A 19,208-nucleotide genomic window follows, 5' to 3' on the forward strand; every position below is an offset into this window, starting at 1 on the left:
AGTTACCTCATTAAATTAAGGCACTAATTTATTTTAGTTAGCAAATTAATTAAAATTACTAATTAATAAATAATTTATTTAATTAGCTAATTAAAGTGTTACCTTATTAAAATGAGTAACATAACTATCATAATTAGTTCATTTAATTAAGTTAAATGAACTTAAATTAAATAATGTAATTAATCAACTTTAAATTAAGTTACCCTCGTTAACCTATATAACCTCATTAATGAAGAACCTCAAAGCCCAATGTTTTAAAAGTCAAACCGAAATTGGAACCATTTTTGGTTCATTGGATTTGAAATGGGTCACTTATGATATTCATCATTGTTTTAAAAACCGACTTGAAATTGGAATCGCTTTGGCCACAGGTTTCTGGGTTAGCAATTCGACCATTAGGTTCAAACTGATGGCCCATTTCAATTTAAAAAATAAAACAATTAAAATAAAAAAGAACAACCAAAAACCATTATTCAGGTCGAACAAGTTGATGGTTCTACTGTTTGAGTCAGTGAGTTATTGATCAAGTGAATGGTTTTTGGCCAAAATATGGGTTAAAAGTGAAAAGGAACCGGTTGCCTCAACGATTTTGAGCTGAACGGTCCAACCATCTAGGTCAATGATGATTCGAAAACCATGACATACATCATAAATATAACAAAATATTTAAATTATAAACAATAGTTATCCACTTCGAACAGTTCAATAATTATACTGTCTGGGTCAATTCAATAATTATACAACCTGGATCAAAGGTCCATGGACCAAAATCAAGTGTAATTTAATGACTTTTTGTAGGGGAGGAGCCATAATTTTGTCTACCAGGGCCAAAACATAATTAAATAGATGGGGATAGGATGATAAATATGGATGAGGCATTAGGGGGCAAATCATGAGTGGGGGAAAGAGAAAATTTACATGAAAAGGAATAGTACTAAGTGGGGATTATGGTTCACCCGAGACACCCTGGCTCTGCCCTTGATCATTGGAGTTGCTTTACCCCTTATTTTAGAGCCTTTTTCCCTCCTATATAAAAAAAGGGTAAATTTAATTTAACTTAAACTGATTAGAATTGTCATAATACTTCATGGGTCCAACTAATTTTACCTGAAATTCGGTGATATATTTTTCTTTTTGTTCAAAGGAAAAAGGAAAACCTATTTGTATTATGTGATCCATTTATTGATTGGTTTTTAATAAAAGGATTATAGCTGATATGGGCAACTATTCGTCTGTCCTCTTTCTTTAGTGGTTTTTGTCAACTTCTTCGAAAACACAGCTCAGCTCTGTGCCTTTGTCCCCCAACTCTCCTCTATAATTTTGACAGTGAAAGTGAAATCATACAAAAGATTCCAAAGGTTGCAAGCACGTTTTTCAATAATCTCTGGGGTTGCCCAGAACTCTTGGACATATACCCCTCTTGCCTTTACTAAACTAAATGTTTCTTCAACTTGAGATGCTTCCCCTTCATTGAAACTTATTTACTCTTAAACTTTGCAATAATTTCACCCATACTCTTACATCAGCCATGTATGACAGTATGACTGTTTCTTCATACCAACCTAATTTGAGAGAGTCTTGTGGCAATTGTTATTCTTGATTATTGATTCAACGAAATTTTCTGCTCACAAGATGATAATTAACATGAAAGAGTCGACAATGGTGCGGCCAGCCGAGTCTACACCGGAGCAGACCCTATGGATCTCTAACGCGGATCTGGTGGTGCGAAGAAGTCACACTCCCATTGTCTACTTCTTCAGGTCCAATGGTTCTGCCGACTTCTTCAACCTTCATCTCCTCAAGGAGGCTTTGAGCAAGGTTCTTGTTCCTTTCTATCCCGTCGCCGGAAGGTTGAACGGAAATAATGAGGGTGGTCGGCTCGAGATCAACTGCAATGGCAAGGGCGTCTTACTCGTTGAGGCTGAAACAGGTTCCACTATCGATGATTTCGGAGACTTCTCTGCTACTCAGGAACTCAGGCAGCTCATTCCGGTGGTGGATTACTCCCAACACATCTCTTCTTATCCTCTCCTTCTGTTACAGGTACACTTTACATTATAGAAGCAAAGCAATTGTAGTTGGGGAATTTAGGGGTGCAAATCAGGCTATAGTTGATTGGAATTAGATCATCAATCCAAAGAATTAGAACCCTAACCATGACCCAACTCAAATTACAACCCCTAACCCCAATCAACCGATTGGGGTGTTCATTATATGGTCCAACTGAAATTGGCAGTTTGGTTTGGTCCGTGAATTTCTCTCTATCTATCTATTTATCTATCTATCTATCTATATATATATATATATATAAATATATATATATATATATATATTCTCAAAACAATATTTGATGATCAATAGAATTGACCATAAGTTCTTAAAAATATATTATTCTAACCAAACTTGATGCTTACATAGGATACCATTATCAATGACTAAATGATTTTGCCATAATTAAAAGACTATATTTGTTATTTATACAGGCATAAATGTTGGTTGGGCTTTCCAATTGATTAAAGCCCAGTAAAATGGCTTAAACAAGATTAGAAATCACACCAAAATAAAACCGTTTGATTTGATTTGGTATGAGCAAATCTCTAACCATATTTTACTGGTTTGGTCTAAATCTTCTCCAAACCACACCGAACTGGACCATGAACATCATTAGGTGTCCTAATATCTATCCAATAGTACTTCTCCTACAAATTTTATATCAAATTCTTAGAAAAAAATAAGGTGCTGTATCAAATTCAGATCATGCAACTTATATACCAAATCAACCCAGTGATCCAAATCATCAGAGTAATCTCTTAAGATTAGTGATTTAAGTTCAACTATCCAAGTGATGTTCTGAGGCTCTATGCTATCAAAGTGGTCTCTTTAAATAGTGAATTAATCATTAACCAATCAATATTTCAATTGATGTCAACTATTCAATTGTTGCATGAAATTTTCTAAAATAAAATTATGTAAATAGTGTATTAGAAAAGGCCTATAATCTATAAGTAAAAATATGCAAATGATATATCAGCTTAAATTGTTTACCAAACAAACTTAAGTTTGGAATGTCATTAGATTTTAGCAAAAAATATCAATACATAACTTGGATGGATGATATTAATACACTACTATAGCAGACTGCTTTAATGGCCCAACCTCTTAGGTTGATTTGATACACTTTTTATGGCCTTGATTTAATTTGTTATATGTGGCATATTTGGATGGTTCATATTAATTCACTGATATTAAAGACCATTTAGAACACCTGGATCTTTGGATTAATTTGATACACCATTTCGATGGTTGAGATTCATGAACTGATTTTTTAAGAAGCCTTTTTTATGGTCTAAAGTCACTCTAGTTTAGATGACCTAGAGTTTTTGGAGATTTTAATGCTTTAATTGCAAGGCTTAGATTAATTGAAAATTTTGCACCTCACTTTCTCCCCCCTCCCTCCCTTTTTTCCTGGGGAATGAAGTTCTATTTCAGCTGATTCTAAATTTAATTTCCATTTCCATTTCTGTCGGAACCAAACAGATTATGGGAATAGACTATTCCTAATTCCAATTCTGAAAAATTTTGATTCCGATTTGGACCGTAAACCTAATAGACCCTAATTCATTAATATTATGATACCATTTTGATGGTCTAGATTAATCTAGGTAAAAATTTTATTTGGTACTTCATTTTCGTGGCTGTATTTCATGTAGTTTTTTTAATTAAAAAAAAAACTATTAGAATGACTAGGATTGGTGAAAATGAGCAATTTTGTGATTGATTCGGATGGTTGGACCATTCAGCCCAGAAACTGGTGAATATATACCGCTTTCATTTCAATCCCAAAGCTTTATTTTCCCAAAAACCATTGACCCAGAAACCGGATCAATAATTTATAGACCCAAAAACTGGTGATCAAAGCAGTTCTAGTTATGAATGGGTTTTTAAAACATTTAGGCCTCATTCGCTTTTCAGTAAGTTATTTACCCGGGTAAATGTAGTTACCTAGGTAAGTTTTTCCTGGGAAACACTTACCCGGGTAAATACATTTACCCATATTCTTTTATTTTCCATGTAAATAAGGTAATGGTCATTTTATCCATAAAATTTCATTATTAAAAGGGGCATTTTTGTCCCATTCAAGTGTTGCCAGTTTTCCCCTCAGGTGAGTATCACTTATCCGGGTAAGTGATACCCAAGAAAATAAACTTTCACTAGTCTCCACATAAATATGAAAAAAAAATATGGGATTCTTAATCAATGGGAACCAAAATCCCATTAACCGACTTTCGGCCTCTCAAAATCCAAAAAAAGAATGCCCCCTTAGGAATATACAAAATTTGAGAAGGGAATGTGACAAAAAGATTATTTTAAAGAATTTATTCTAAATTTTTATTTCTTTGTAAAAGGCTTAAACTATCCTAAATTTTTATTTCCTTGTAAAAAGCTTACCGCCTGAACTCTCTCAATTGTCCCAATTGTTATAGGTAACTCGATTCAGGTGTGGTGGAGTATCTCTTGGAGTGGCAATGCACCACTCCCTGGTGGACGGAGCTTCCATTATCCACTTCATCAATTCATGGTCTGAACTGACACGTGGCCTCCAACTCAAAATCCCATCCTCATTGGATCGATCCCAGCTACACGCGCGTCACCCACCCACACCTGCCTTCCACCACATCGAGTATCTTCCCCCTCCATCCATGAAAACCCCCACATCCCAATCCGGTCCCACCCACGTTGCTGTGGCCAAGCTCAAGATCACCGTTGATCAAATCAACGCCCTCAAAGCAAAGGCCGAAGAGGATAGCAACACACTCAACTACAGCTCCTACGAAGTGCTCGTTGGACACGTGTGGCGCTGCGTGTGTAAGGCACGTGGCCTCTGTGATGATCAAGATACCAAACTCTACATGGCCGTTGATTTGCGGTCCAGGCTGCGGCCCCCACTCCCTCAGGGTTATTTCGGGAATGGAACCTTGGTAACTTCACCCATTGGCGTGGCCGGTGACCTCCGGTCCAAGCCTCTGGCGTATGCTGTGGGAAGAATCCATGATCAGCTGATGCGGATGAACGACGAATACCTCAGATCAGCCATTGATTATTTAGAGTTACAACCTGATCTGACGGCCCTCGTACGTGGGGCCGATACATTTCGATGCCCTAATATGGGGATTGTGAACTGGACTCAACTACCAATATATGATGCAGATTTTGGATGGGGCCGGCCCATATATATGGGCCCAGCTACTGTTCTCCATGAGGGTATGGCATATATCCTACCCAGCCCAGCCCAAGATGGGAGCGCCACATTGGCCGTTTCATTGCAATCGGATCACATGCAACTCTTTGAGAAGATATTCTACGACTTTAAGGGACTAAGGATATGTTATAATTAGTTATTTAACTATGTGTTTTTAGCAACAAATTATTTTTGCAAATCTTGTTTTTTGTTCCAGAGTGGCTCCAAAATTGAGTTCAATCAAATTAGTGGATGCCATTTGGGTGTAGGGATGACAATTTTCATTTTGAACTCCAACCAAATGAAATTAGGATGGAGACGGTTTCAGAAAGAATGGGGGAGTCCCGATCTACTTCTCACACAAATTTCACAGTGACTCCAATTGTACATTGGAAACATCTCTTGTTATTCATAGGAAGATGTTTTCAATACATGGTGGGATAGTGCTGTAAGGTTAGTGTGAGGTGCGCTTAATGAGGAACAAATCCCAATTAAAAACGGAGATAGAGTATTTGGGATACTTGATCGGGAACCGGAACAAGGATAGGGAGTGAAAATACTTTGTGTAACTTTCATAATACCACTACATATATTGGACAAATTTCAACTTCTATGTTATCTTGATGACTAATATTGTTAGTTAAATGCTAAACAAATTCATATTAATATTTTTTGTTCTTTTAAGTAAATCTTTTTTTTCCAAGGAAGCTTTTAATTAAAAAAGAATCAGGGATTCGAGTCCCCAATGAGCAACCCACATCTATTGGGAATTGAGGATGAAATTTTATTTTTCTCCTCGATAAGGATCAAGGCTAGGAACAGCAAGTTACTTAAAAATCGGGGTTAGGGATGGGGAATATGATCCCTGTCCGGTTGCCAATCGTACTTGAGTGGGCTTGGGTTAAGCATATGTTTAGGTTTCATGGGGACTAGAATCAAGTACTTGACTTGCACCCATAAACCAAACAGAATAACATCAACTAGGAGCATTCATGATTAAGTTTGGAGAAGATCTCATACCAAACCAGTAAATTACGGTTTGAAAAATTCTTAGACCAAACCAAATTATATTAGTATAGAAATTCTGGTTCCTAATATAGTTTTGGGTCATCCCATTGTATTTAACCCAATTAGAAATCCCAAATAATATGCATGGCTACATAAATAATAAATGTAATAAAAATGTCAAATTAAAATATTAATAACTGCCACCTATCCCTATTATATAAATTACATTCATATTTTCTCAAATATAAACAACTTTTGAACATCAGATTACAAGTTAAAAATTAGGGGGTTTTGACAACCACGCTCATTGCTGTGTGTCAGTGTGTAATGACTTCTCGCATGTTAAGCGAGCGCTATATGAACGACTAAATATATGTTTGGAATCGATGCTACAGAGAAAATGGTGCTGCTGATGCGTGGCTTGGAGGGTGTCTTTATTTTTGTTTGGAATCGTTGCTGCCAGGAGCAGCAATAACTTTTTCTGTTTGAAATCATTGCTCTAGGAAACGTTTTTAGCACTGATACCCATTATCCAATGTCACATCACTGCCCTGATGGCAGCATTGAGCCGCAGCTCTAGGAAACGCCAAATTTGACATTGCTCCAAGCTATGACTTATTGATTTCCGAAGCATGACTTGGAGGATCATTTTTTATGAAAAAATGGTTCCAAACAAATGCCTGTTTCCTGGAGCACCATTTTTTCCAATGTGGCGCTGATCTGGTGCCGTTGCTCCAATACTTGAGATCAACCATTGAGTATTTGGAGCTACAACAGTACAGCCTGATCTGACAGCTCTTGTACGTGGAACAAGCCCCGCAAATCTCAGGGTCAGGCCTGGAACTAATACTTCAGGCCCAGCCCCCACCCACATAACTTTTTTTTTTTATTTTATAGTCACATTGTAGATTATATTTGCACAAAACCTATAGGCCCAGAATGAGGCCCGCTCGCCCGGCCTGGCTCGACCCATTATCAACCCTAACTGAGTGAGGAAAGAAAGTTCTAGATGGTGTAGAGAAAAATTACCTCATCGTCTTCTTCGTGGACTTCACTGACTTGGGCTAGCCGACGGTCAATCTCCGACTATTTTACATCGTTACGCAAGGTAACTTTGGATTTGCACGCTGCATCCCATCCGACTTGCACAGTCTAGCAATTTTTTATTAGTTTTGAGCTTTTTTTTGTTCTGAGGAGGGTTTGAAGATCTCGTTCCACCGGCCATTGCCATCTTTTCTCGCCGTGTCATTGGTAATAACAACTATCTCGAACTCATCTCCAGTTGGTGAACCATTGTACTTTAAAATAGGACTTATTTATTTAGCCATTTCTCTTAGTTCTCTATTTTTGTTCGGGGAACAATCGACGATTGCTTTGAGGTTTTTGAATTAAGGAGCGTGCGACTATTACAGTTTCCTTCTTCAAACTTGTTAGCGTAAGGGGTATTTCTGTCTTTATACTTATATTAAGGTTGCTGATCTGTAATATTATGTTATAACCAGTGCTCCTTACTTAAATAAAGGCACATATGTCTTTTCCATTTATTTTAATAATAAGAGCACATGTCTGGCCGAATGGAAGTTAGGTTTTTTGACTTCCAGTTCGAACCAAACTTTCTCTTTTTCTCTCTCTTTTTCTTCCACCTTTCTACCTCTCTCTACATGACTGATCTCAGACAAATAGAACTCCAAGGCAGGCCGAATCATAACATGGTACCAGAGCTACTTGAATCTGCCTAGATTTCTATTCTCAGCGCACCCAATCTAGGGTTTCTCTTGATTTTCCTGCATTCAACTGGAGATAAGGGAAAGGGTTGAAAATAAGTGATCGCCCTCTTCCCTTGGAGGTTTCTATGCCTCCAGTCATATCTTGTGTGGTCAGTTGCTGTGGTTTCTAAGAAGCCTTCCCCTAATCGATGAAGAGCAAAGGGCCGATCTGTGTGGTGCAGTGGTTGTCTTGTGTGGACTGATTTTCTGCTCATGTGATTGTTCCTTCAATGAAAAGGTAAGAGATTTCTATGCATGATTTCTGTTATGTATCAAATAGGAAGTATGTTTCAAATCATATGCTAAGGTTTCAGACAGTAGTGTGCTAGGGTTTATGCTGTTTTTGTGTATTTTGAAGGAAGAGTTGTGATCATATAGTGGTGAGATTTCAGGTAGCCATAGGCGTAGGGTTTATGGTGTAAAGAGTACAATTTTCAGTCTCCTCGAGCATGGTTTGGTAGGTTCAGTGAGGTGGTAAAGAAGTTTGCTATGAAACAGTGCCAAGTTGATCATTCTGTATTCAGTCATGACTCTCCGGGAGGAAAAATATTGTTGATGGTGTATGTAGATGATATTGTTATTACCGGGAATGATAACATGGGTATTGACAGGCTGAAGACTTATCTACAGGAACATTTTCATACAAAGGATCTTGGTAAACTAAAATATTTCTTAGGGATAGAGGTATCGAGATCTAAGTATGGTATTAATCTATGCTAGAGGAAATATGTGCTTGATTTGTTGAAAGAAACAGGCTTGTTGGGTGCTAAACCAACTGAAACACCTATGGACACAAATACTAGGCTAAGCAGTGATATGGGAGAAGTGTTTGAAGACCCTGGCAGATATCGACGACTTGTAAGTAAACTGAACTACCTAACCATTACTAGGCCAGACATCTCATTTGCGGTTAGTGTGGTAAGCCAGTTCATGCAGAAACCTTTGATTCCTCTTTGGAATGCAGTTTTGAGAATTGTGAGGTATTTAAAAGGGGCTCCAAGTCGTGGTTTGATATACAACAGTGGCGGAAAACTTGAAATAGAAGGGTATTCTGATGCTGATTGGTCCGATTCTATGTCTGATAGGCGGTCTACCACACAGGCTGTTGCACTTTCCTGGGGGTAACCTGGTGACATGGAAAATTAAGAAGTAGACAATCGTGGCAAGAAGTAGTGTAGAAGCAGAATATAGGGCTATGGCGCATACTGCTTGTGAATTAGTGTGGCGAAGGAACCTTCTACAGGAAGTATGGTATAACATCAATACTCTAATGAAACTCTATTGTGACAATCAAGCTGCAGTTCATATTTCTTCTAATCTGGTATTTCATGAAAGAACCAAACACATTGAGGTTGATTGTCACTTTGTGAGGGAAAATGTGTTGAATGGAGAGCTAGACACTGCATACGTTAATACAGGAAATTAGTGGGCAGACTTATTTGCAAAAGGGTTAAGTCGGGGAAGAGTGGATTACATATGTAATAAGTTGGGATTATATGATATATACTCACCAACTTGAGGGGAAGTGTTAGCGTAAGGGGTATTTCTGTCTCTATACTTATATTAAGGTTGTTGATCTGTAATATTATGTTAGAACCAGTGCTCCTTACTTAAATAAGGGCACATATGTCTTTTCCATTTATTTTAATAATAAAAGCACATGTCTGGCCGAATGGGAGTTAGGTTTTTTGACTTCCAGTTCGAACTAGACTTTCTCCTTTTCTCTCTCTCTTTTTCTTCCACCTTTCTACTTCTCTCTACGTGATTGATCTCAGACAAATAGAACTCCAAGGCAGGCCGAATCATAACAAAACTAAAAAATAAATCTGGGGTTTGAGAAGTTCTGAGGTCTTTTAATTGCAGATCACGTTGTTCCTCGTTGCTTGCGGATAAAATCGTCGTGATTGTTGCTAAGATTGAGGAAAGACCAAATATGGATGCAATTAAAGGGAATGTGCTGGCGCTTACAGATCATGTGATTGTTCCTGTCAGTGCAATTTCAGCAGCAATTAAGGACCTTGAGGGTGAAGAGATTGGACAACAAAATGACCCCCTAGTCATCACTCAAGCTTCGTCCTTGAAAGAGTTTCCGATTGAGTCCTTCTCAATGGATCTTGTCGTCTATATTTCAAGAACACTTGAACCTGCTGATCGGTTGCTTGAGAAGATACTGAGAGTGTTGAAACCTGGTGGAACAGTCTCAGTTCAGATTTCTCAGCCTGCTGCAGAAAACATAGATAAACCAAGCACTACTTTGGAAGGGAAAGTTACTGGTAGCTGGATTCCTGGAAGCACAAGTTGTTCAATTGAAACCGTTTATGCAGCAAGAAGATATTCAACCACTTACAATCAAGGCCAAGAAGCCTTCTTGGAAAATTGGTTCATCATTTTCTATCAAGAAAATGAAAAAAGTTGGCCCAAAATCAAAATTGATGACGATGCAGATCTTATTGATGAAGACAGCCTTTTGACAGAAGATGACCTGAAGAAACCACAACTGCCACCTGTTGGCGACTGTGAAGTTGGAAGCACTAGGAAAGCTTGTAAAAATTGCACTTGTGGGCGGGCTGAGGCAGAGGAGAAGGTGGAGAAGCTGGGACTGACTGCAGACCAGATAAATAACCCTCAATCTGCATGTGGCAATTGTGGATTAGGAGATGCGTTCCGGTGCAGTACATGCCCCTACCGGGGTCTCCCTCCATTCAAGTTGGGTTTGAAGGTATCACTACCTGTGAATTTCCTGGATGCTGACATTTAAACGTCGAGGAACAAGTTATCGGCAGGATCATGTTGCTGAGATGGTTTCCGACTGTGTAGGTGGTTTCAGAATCGGTATGTAGTTCTGTCATCATTTGTCTCAAAATTCAACGGATTCAGATAATAACCAAGTTCAATTACCCTGTGAAAATTCCTTGCTATTGTGATGAGCCACCCGTATTGGACAAAAAGGGAGAAACCAAAGTTTTATCAACAATTTTTGCATTGTTTTTGATAAATTAATAGTTATATAAAAAATTCTGAAATTGGTGTAGGAATCAGAAAACTGATTTATTTCTCCAGTTTTTGCATTTTGTGTTGCTTGTTGGATTCTTCTTCTTTTAGGAGGAGCTAACACTCTCTATACAAGTTTTTTAGTATGACCCACCAAGGTCACTGCTAGCACTGTTGTGATGTTTCTTGAATGTCAATCATATAAGGGTACCCATCATCGATTTAGAATCTATTTCTAAAACATCTCAGAACCCTTTACAAGTTGTGATCTAACTAACAACTTCAATAACCTATCGAAAAGAAAAAAAAATACTGACAACTTCTATAGATGGATCTGTTAGCCATTTCAATTAGATTAGCCTGATCTCTTTACCAGTTCCTTTAGCTAAGGAAAATTCTTCTTTCAAGAAATGGAGAAAGAAAAGTTTAAATAAACCATGATTTGAAATATGAGCAAGTCCCAATTTGTTGAATAAAAATAGTAAGACAAAAATCTTTTATCCTCCACATCTAGTCACCTAATTGAGGACCAAACAAAGAGAAATTTGAAGTGTTCTACTCCCAGTCTCCCACTTCAGAATACACCTAAGCTCTTACGGAATGGGGATGAATTTCCTCCTCATCACACTAATCTGCCTTGCACTCAACCCAAAGGCCTTCTCCAAGAGCTCTTCTTTTATCCCCGATCCAAAAACTGCTGTTGGAATTCTTTGCAATCCAGGGTTTTGGCTATTAAAACTTCCAAGAATTGTTGCAGGTGAGTGTCCGATGTTCATTTGGAAGTGAACCAGACCTCTAGGAAACACCATTACCTCTCCTTTCTCAATCACCTTTGCAAATACACGATTGGAAGAATCGACGAAACCAGAATAAACCTTGCCCTCTGCTACATATGCAAGCTCAGTCGCTCTTGGGTGGAAATGGGGCACATTTATGCCCCCAACATCAAGATCAGCTCTCACAAATGACATCCCAAGTGTGTTAAGGCCTGGAAAGAGCATGGGGTTTACCGAAATGGCTGAGAAGCCGGTCTTTTTGAAGTTTCCGGCAGTTTTTATGCCGGAGAAAACAAAGTCATCTGGAGTGGCCTCAGACGAGTTCTTGCAAGGGAGGTTGGATCCTACTGAGCTAGGTAAAAGACTGGAGTTTGTATTGGGTATGCAGAAATCTTGAACCGGATCAGGGTCAGAGGCCAAGGTTGTATAGCAAGCGAAGAGAAAAAAAACTAGCAAAGCAGTCACGGTTGGGAACATTTTCTTATACTCCTTTCAGCGATAGCTTCAGACTACTAAAATGTTGGAGATGGTTTCTTATGTATAGACTTGTAAAGTGTTAAATTACTAAAACGCCCCAGCCTTTCATATATGCATGCAAATCCTTAAATTGACCAAATAGAGTGAACAACCATATTTAATCTGTTTAAAAGACCCCATCAATGTGATGCCTCCTCCATCCATTTGTTGAAAATGTATGGTGATAATTGACCTTTCTAATTAATTAGTTACTTCTATTTACCAAAAAAAAGAAACTAGTTAGTAAGTTCTTAGGAAATAGTGCGACTAAGGGTATAAAGAATTAGGTCATAAGGGCAATTAGAGATCCAAAAGAGAGTACCCCTGTTAGACATGGATATGATATGATGTGAGGCAAAGAATTTAGGGACAGTTTGGTCATTTAACAATATTCATTGCTCGCCAGTGCGGGTTGGAATTATTAGCTCCACCTCATCTCCTATGTGTCGTGTTGTCTTCTAGTAGAAAGTGGGGTGATGTGATGATCTTGAGTGAGATGGAATAGTACCAAAAGTAGGTGTGGGTGCGGTCTTATCTTCTCATACGGAGTAGGAGACGGAAATTATCATACAAGTGATGTGATTATTCTACATGCTTGGGTCTCAAGACTAATTGAGGATCAATCCTCTTGGTTTTTTTCTTTTTGGAACTTGTCAAAACGCTTCAACAAACCCTAATGTGTGATTCCTTGGAAATTTTAGAAAATATTAAAAAAAATTGTAATAAATAGATAAGACATTCTTTTGTGAGTTCTCCCCATGTATGAATTGGGATTTACTCTTCACACGGATCTTACAGCCACATCCCACCGTGTATTGAAAACATCCCCCATGGATAATAGTTTTCAATGTGGCCGGGACATGCTCTAAGGTCAGTGTGAGGAGCAGATCCAGACTCCCCATATATTATCATTCTACTTTTGTGCGTGTCGTGTGTGTATATTGTTTTTTGTAATAAATAGATCACCAGCTTTCCTTGGTGAATGAGAGATCTCTTGCAATTTCAGCCAGCCAGAAGTATGACAAGGCCAACTCACCTAAAAGTTATAAAGACAAGTATGTGGATTGGCTGCATGTTCAATAGTCAATCTATTGATGTAAAATAAAGGAAAATGAATGATTTTCTTTGAAAATAATAACGAATGATTTTCCTGATTTTTCTCGTGCTTGCTTCAGCTGCGAATGTGACTTTTGAGGAAATCAGAAGGAATGTCGTGATGATATCAACAAATGGAAAATGATCAATTGTTCAATATGATGAAATGAAATGATAATGGAAAAAATGAGAAAATGGAGAAGGGAAAATGGCTAAAAGCAAAAGGTTACACTATTACTGTTAGAGGATTTCCATTCCTCTTATGCTCATAAACGAACATAGTCAATGGTCTCTAATCCATCCAAAGATAAAGAGTTAATAACCATGGTTCAAAGTATTGATACGCCCATGTGTTTCGGTAGGGGTATAACGGTACTAAAAACAAACCACTCAATGCTTTTTTTAGTTTTATAAGATGTATCGGATGTATTGTATCAATATTTTAAACCTTGTTAATAACCAATGATAAAGAGTTAGGGTGAGCTTCTTAAGGCATCAGCTCTACTGCTCTACATTGATGATGCAAAAAGGGCATAAGCTTCACCCCTCGTATTCATAGTATGGTCATAGTTTCATTAAACTGAAACAATCCTGAAAGGTTCAAATGCCTAAATCAAGATATGAGAGAAAAACCTATTCAAGGTAAATAGGAAAATTAGAGGGAAATGAGGTTTAACAAGATTAGAGAGCAGTGTGCATGGCCCTTGTCTTGTCTGGAGTTCACTGGAAGTTGAATCCACCAAGGGGATCAAAATTGTCTTTATGAAAGAGATAAGAAAAATGCAACGAAAGGATAATTTAAGGAACTGCAATTTTGTGATGTGAACAACACAACAACTAGATTTTAGAAAATCAAAGTAATTTTATGAAAATTGAAGAAAACAAATAAGGAGAATTTCCAATGGTATTATGAACACATTTCTAGGGGGGTAATTTCAATTTGGTATAATTAAAACGCCAATACCCTAGAAAGAAACTCTACCAAATTTTCTTCTAGGTTTTGAATGAAAGAAATATTAAATTTCAAAATTAGGAATTTAGGATTTTAAGGCTAATGGTGATCCTTTCAAATCCTTTTCGTTTTCCCAAGTTACTTTAGATAAAGTTGAGCCTTTACCTGAAGGCTCACGTAAAAAATGAAAATAAAAGGAAGGAAATCAAGAAAAGGTAAAGAAAGCAATTTTAAACTAAAATAAAACTCTAATTTAAATCTGATTTTTTTTCTTCTTCTTATCTTTCTCTATTTCTCCTCTTGCACTTCCTGAATTTTAAGAACTGTTTGGGAATTTATTTTGGACGTTTAAAGTTAAAGTGTCAAAGAGGCAATATTTTTTTTTTCTCGGAAGATGAGAGATGCAAAAATGGAGGGACCCCTATTTGTAATTGTAGTGTTGGATTACCTGGCGAGACTTGAGGTATCTCTTTCTCTCATAGAAGTGACATTTAAGATCTCCCTAATAATAATAATAATAACCTGAATTTCTTGAAGTTGGCGAGACTCAAATCCGACAAGATAGCGAGATGTTTCAATTCTCCCTAATTACTGCAGCTCCAAAATAAAACAGCAAACACCTCAAAATTTCTGAGTTTGGAGAGATTTGAAATGGTTGCAACTCTCTAGGTGATACCTCAAATCTTGTAATAGAGTCATGGTTTTCAAAATCGGACGGTTGGACAGAAAAAATGGGAACCCCAGAATTGTTATTTTGCCAAAAACTATTGATTTGGTCAGAAAATCATTGACCCGGTGGTTGAACCGTCTGAACCATTCAAATTGTCCAATGGTTTGGTCGTTTTTCTATTTTTTGTCAGAATGAGCCATCTGTTTGGTTCGATCAGTCAGACCGTTCGACCTAAAAACCGGACCCCTGACCAGTTTATTGTCCGATTCAATTTTAAAAACCTTGAATAGAACAAGCACTCATAAACTGCAATGCACCGATCCCTAGATAAATGGGTACAATTTTACAATTTTGGTGATTTAGGGATGATTTTGAAGGTTACCAAATCCAATTAGATTATTGAAGTTCAGACAGGAATAGGTTTATTTAAATCCCAAATCCCACATAATCCTAAAGAACTTTAAATTATATAGATTGATCTGAATAAAATGAAGTACTATCCATATCTAATATGACTAATTTCAACTCCAACCCAATACGGTTATTGCTTAATCAAATATCACAGTTGAACTCAAACAACTTGGACTCAAATTGGAATGGGACTGAATCCAATCCATTTGCAGCCATAAGAGTAACAAAATTCAGCACTCTCATACCTGCAACAGAAAGCAATTTTGATCTTAGTTTTCAAAATAAAAAATGAAAACATGGGTGCCCATTTTAAAAGTACTAAGCAAGGTACAAAATATCGTAACCAATTGGTGCTAATTCTAGATACCAGTTTTTAAATCCACTGAAATACCAAGTTTTAGAGTCTTAATCGGAGCTCAGGCAACCCATGTTTAGGCCATACCCAAGCCTTATGGCCCAGGCCCAGCCCACAGCCCAAAAACACAGGCCAAACCCATACAGAAAACTCAAGTTGGGATCACCCAAGTTGCACCTCTACTTCTATGCTTAGACACAAAGCATTTTAGGAGGACTGTGGATGTGCTACAAACAAGAAGACATGTAGAACTGGTTACGAAAACCAATCAGGACTAAGCAAGTTAACTACTGTATGTCCGGTAATAGTATGGATTGTTGGTGTGCTTACTTCTGACTTCTTTGAAGGTATAGCATAATCGAAGATCTAGAGTCACTTAGAAGGGCACCTTATCTCTGTTACGACGAGGATGCCCTCCAGCAATTGGCAAATACAGAAGTTCAAAATCACAAAGCTAAGCAGGGTTTAAGCGTTTAAGGTCAATCCAAGCCCAATCCTAGAGTTTTACCCCAGCCTAAGCTCATCTTGGGCCTAAATCCTGATATAGAGATCAAGCAAAACAATCAATCCCAGAAGCTTGAGCTAAATTCTTACAAAATTAGGGTATTTGTAATAGATCAATATATAGTTGCTTAGGACTTAGGAGGGCACCCCATTGCTGTTATGGTGAGGATGCACTTCAGAAGGCCCAGCAGGGATTTAGGTAATAAATCCAAGCCCAATCCAAGTAGTTGTAAGCCCATCTCAGGCCAAATATAGAGTTCACATTGGATAACAAAGTCCAGTCTGAATTAAATTCTTAGAAAGTTGGGTCAGGAGAACCAGCTGAAGATGCTAAACTGAAAATCTTATTGCTTCGTCTTTAAGTGAATAAGTTTTTAAGGAGGTGGTTTGTCTCCTTAACAATGGAAACTGAAGATGGGTAGATCACTATACCCTTGAAAACTTTATTACTTAATGATGTAATAAAAAGTTTGTTTTAGGCTGTTGGAAAAGAATTTTTTATGGGTCCGTTTTTTGAGTTCAAGGTATTTGAATTCTTAACTCTTTAACACTTAAGTGTTGTCTCTGTCTCTTAGAATGCCTTTCATCTCTGGAAAGAAATATTTTAAGTGAGATGCTTCTTTCTGTTAGCAAATTGGTCTAATCAAGGAAATGATAAGCTGGTTTGGAAAGAAAATTCTAATAGCTTGTTCACTATCAAATCTACATGGAACTTATCGGTTGATATAAATTTGTTTGACGTTTGGATTTGAAACTTCAGATATAGTAATTTTTAGTTGGGCTTGTTGACATATATATGATTTCATTTGTCTATCTTTTATGGCAATGAATTTGATCTATTCTGTGTTGATATAGTAATTAGGTGCCTTTGTTCCCAGGTACAACGCAATGGCGAACTGTGAAGCATAGGTTGAAAGAATTGTAATATAAAAGAGAAAAGGGTACCTTTCTTCTCATTTCTTTTCTCACATTCACTCACATACTCACGGACTTAGACAACCCTAAAACCAAGTATTCTCAATAAAAGAATATTTTGATTCGACTAATAAAGACTTCTATACACAAGTTTGCTTAAAAATCACCACAGGAGGCTCTCTTCTTTATTTCTTTCCACGATCGATCAATGTGCTTCTGCTTCAGGTTTCTCCTTCAGTTGCAAATCTTCAAAACCATTCAGAAGCCCAGAGCTTGTTTGTGCTGCATTCATGGAACGGCGTTGCAGAGGCCAAGTCATCCAATCTCAACGCTTACAGACATGATTATCTTTTACCTCCACAGTAGTTGATATTTTCAGTGATCTAACTATCATATCAACATCACTCGTTAGTGCTTTTATCCTTCTGAACCCAGCAATAAGATCAATAGGAACCCAGCCTTCATAAGCCATCTTGCCCCTCAGGTAGAAATCATCCACTAGGTTCTGTTCACTGAAGTAATATTCTATTCGATTCTGTATTTTTGTGCACAGTTCAAATTCGTGGTGAGGAAACCCATGCAGAGGAGAAGGTTCTTGAGGATATGGTGGTGGTCCGCCATTAACAGCTTCCATAAAAGGTGCTGGCGGTGGCCCCACCAGCGGACCATAGTATGCATCTGTAAGTGAACAGTAACCATTATTGTAATACCCATACGGAGGCATGCAGCCTGGAAATGGAGGGGGAGATGGAGGAAGAACATTGACATATGGAGGATTGACAATTGCAATCGGAGGAGGGAAAGAATGCCAAAGAGGTGGCGGTGGTGGTGGCGAAAGAAACCCTATGGGACCATTAACAAATCCAAAACGGCTGATGTGGGTTCTTTGGCTGGTGACACGTATTTGAATAATTCTAAATATTCTGATTACAATGAGACTTATTCCCCCTCTGATTATGATAAAACCCCATTGGAGAAGAATGATAAGGATACCGGTTATTGTGATGATTGAAGGGCCTCAATGAGTTAACTGAAGCTGGTGTAGGACACGACGACTTAGTGGACGATGGCAATGAAGTGACATTTTGGTCAGATGCATCAATTGAAGCGGAAAGCTTGAAATTCACACAAGAAGAAGACTCTTTATCACTAGAGGAAACCGTTGCATAATCGATATCGGTAGAGACGGGCCCTGCATTGATATCCAAGAACTCAGTGACCATCGAAGTCAGACTCTTGCTAGGTATAATCTCTCCCTAAGATGATTCCGGCAATTAACCCCTGAGATGAGCTTTTGGGGAAGAATGAGAGAGAGCAGGCCAAGACAAAGTATTCAAGATGAGTGCAGTTTCAGAAGGAGGCTTAGACATCCGTTTCCAAAGATTATTGCTATGACAAGTCTGCTGCTGGGGATGGGGATTAATGGCAGAATCTTGGGTCATTGAAAATATCTCTGTAGGACCCAAAAGAGAGAAAAGGTAAAAATGACGAAGCAACTAAACTGCTCATTATTATTTTGGATTCATGCGAATTGAGAATCTTGAGACTAGATTCTTCTCTATATAAACCATAAATGGAGAGAAACGTTAAAAGAACAACAAGTCTACGTAAACCGTAAAGGGAGAGAAAGATTAAAGGAACAACAGTCTTGTAAACCGTAAAGGGAGAGAAAGGTTAAAAGAAAAGCAAGTCTACGAGAGTGATTTCTTCGGAGTTTGGAGGATGATTTATAGTGTGTTATGCTGAGTGTAGGCCAGAAATCTCACTTCACATTGAATATATAGTGCGAACGCTATAGGTGCGATTAGGAAGAAAAAAGATTAATAAGAAAATCAAAAAAAGGGTAAAATTTAAATATTTCACTAACTAAATATCTTAAATAATAGAATATTAAAATAGCTAAATACTTATATAACAAAATTTTTAATATTATATAATAATTTTAAAATAAATAAAATTCAAATAAATTGTTTTTTAAATATTTTATATATTATTTAAATATTTAAAAAA

The 19,208-nt window shown here is 37.5% G+C and overlaps 2 protein-coding genes and 2 pseudogenes across 2 annotated transcripts; 2 read left to right on the top strand and 2 right to left on the bottom strand.

The window, feature by feature from the left end:
* The first annotated feature begins 1,405 nt into the window (after nt 1-1,405).
* On the top strand, nt 1,406-5,484 carry LOC104588441 (shikimate O-hydroxycinnamoyltransferase-like). Its single transcript, XM_010246381.3, has 2 exons — nt 1,406-2,043; nt 4,485-5,484. The coding sequence occupies exons 1-2, from the start codon at nt 1,633-1,635 to the stop codon at nt 5,394-5,396; spliced, it is 1,323 nt and encodes a 440-aa protein (XP_010244683.1). The 5' UTR covers nt 1,406-1,632; the 3' UTR covers nt 5,397-5,484.
* A 4,131-nt stretch (nt 5,485-9,615) lies between these two features.
* On the top strand, nt 9,616-11,298 carry LOC104588448 (anamorsin homolog pseudogene; annotated as a pseudogene).
* A 144-nt stretch (nt 11,299-11,442) lies between these two features.
* On the bottom strand, nt 11,443-12,297 carry LOC104588458 (RmlC-like cupins superfamily protein). The gene has a single exon (XM_010246400.3). The coding sequence runs from the start codon at nt 12,255-12,257 to the stop codon at nt 11,598-11,600; it is 660 nt and encodes a 219-aa protein (XP_010244702.1). The 5' UTR covers nt 12,258-12,297; the 3' UTR covers nt 11,443-11,597.
* Nucleotides 12,298-17,403: 5,106 nt separating this feature from the next.
* LOC104591327 (uncharacterized) lies at nt 17,404-18,707 on the bottom strand (annotated as a pseudogene).
* Nucleotides 18,708-19,208: the final 501 nt, after the last annotated feature.

The sequence above is a fragment of the Nelumbo nucifera genome, chromosome 6 (genome assembly GCF_055504915.1).
Source record: "Nelumbo nucifera cultivar China Antique chromosome 6, China Antique-T2T, whole genome shotgun sequence".
Taxonomy (NCBI): domain Eukaryota; kingdom Viridiplantae; phylum Streptophyta; class Magnoliopsida; order Proteales; family Nelumbonaceae; genus Nelumbo; species Nelumbo nucifera.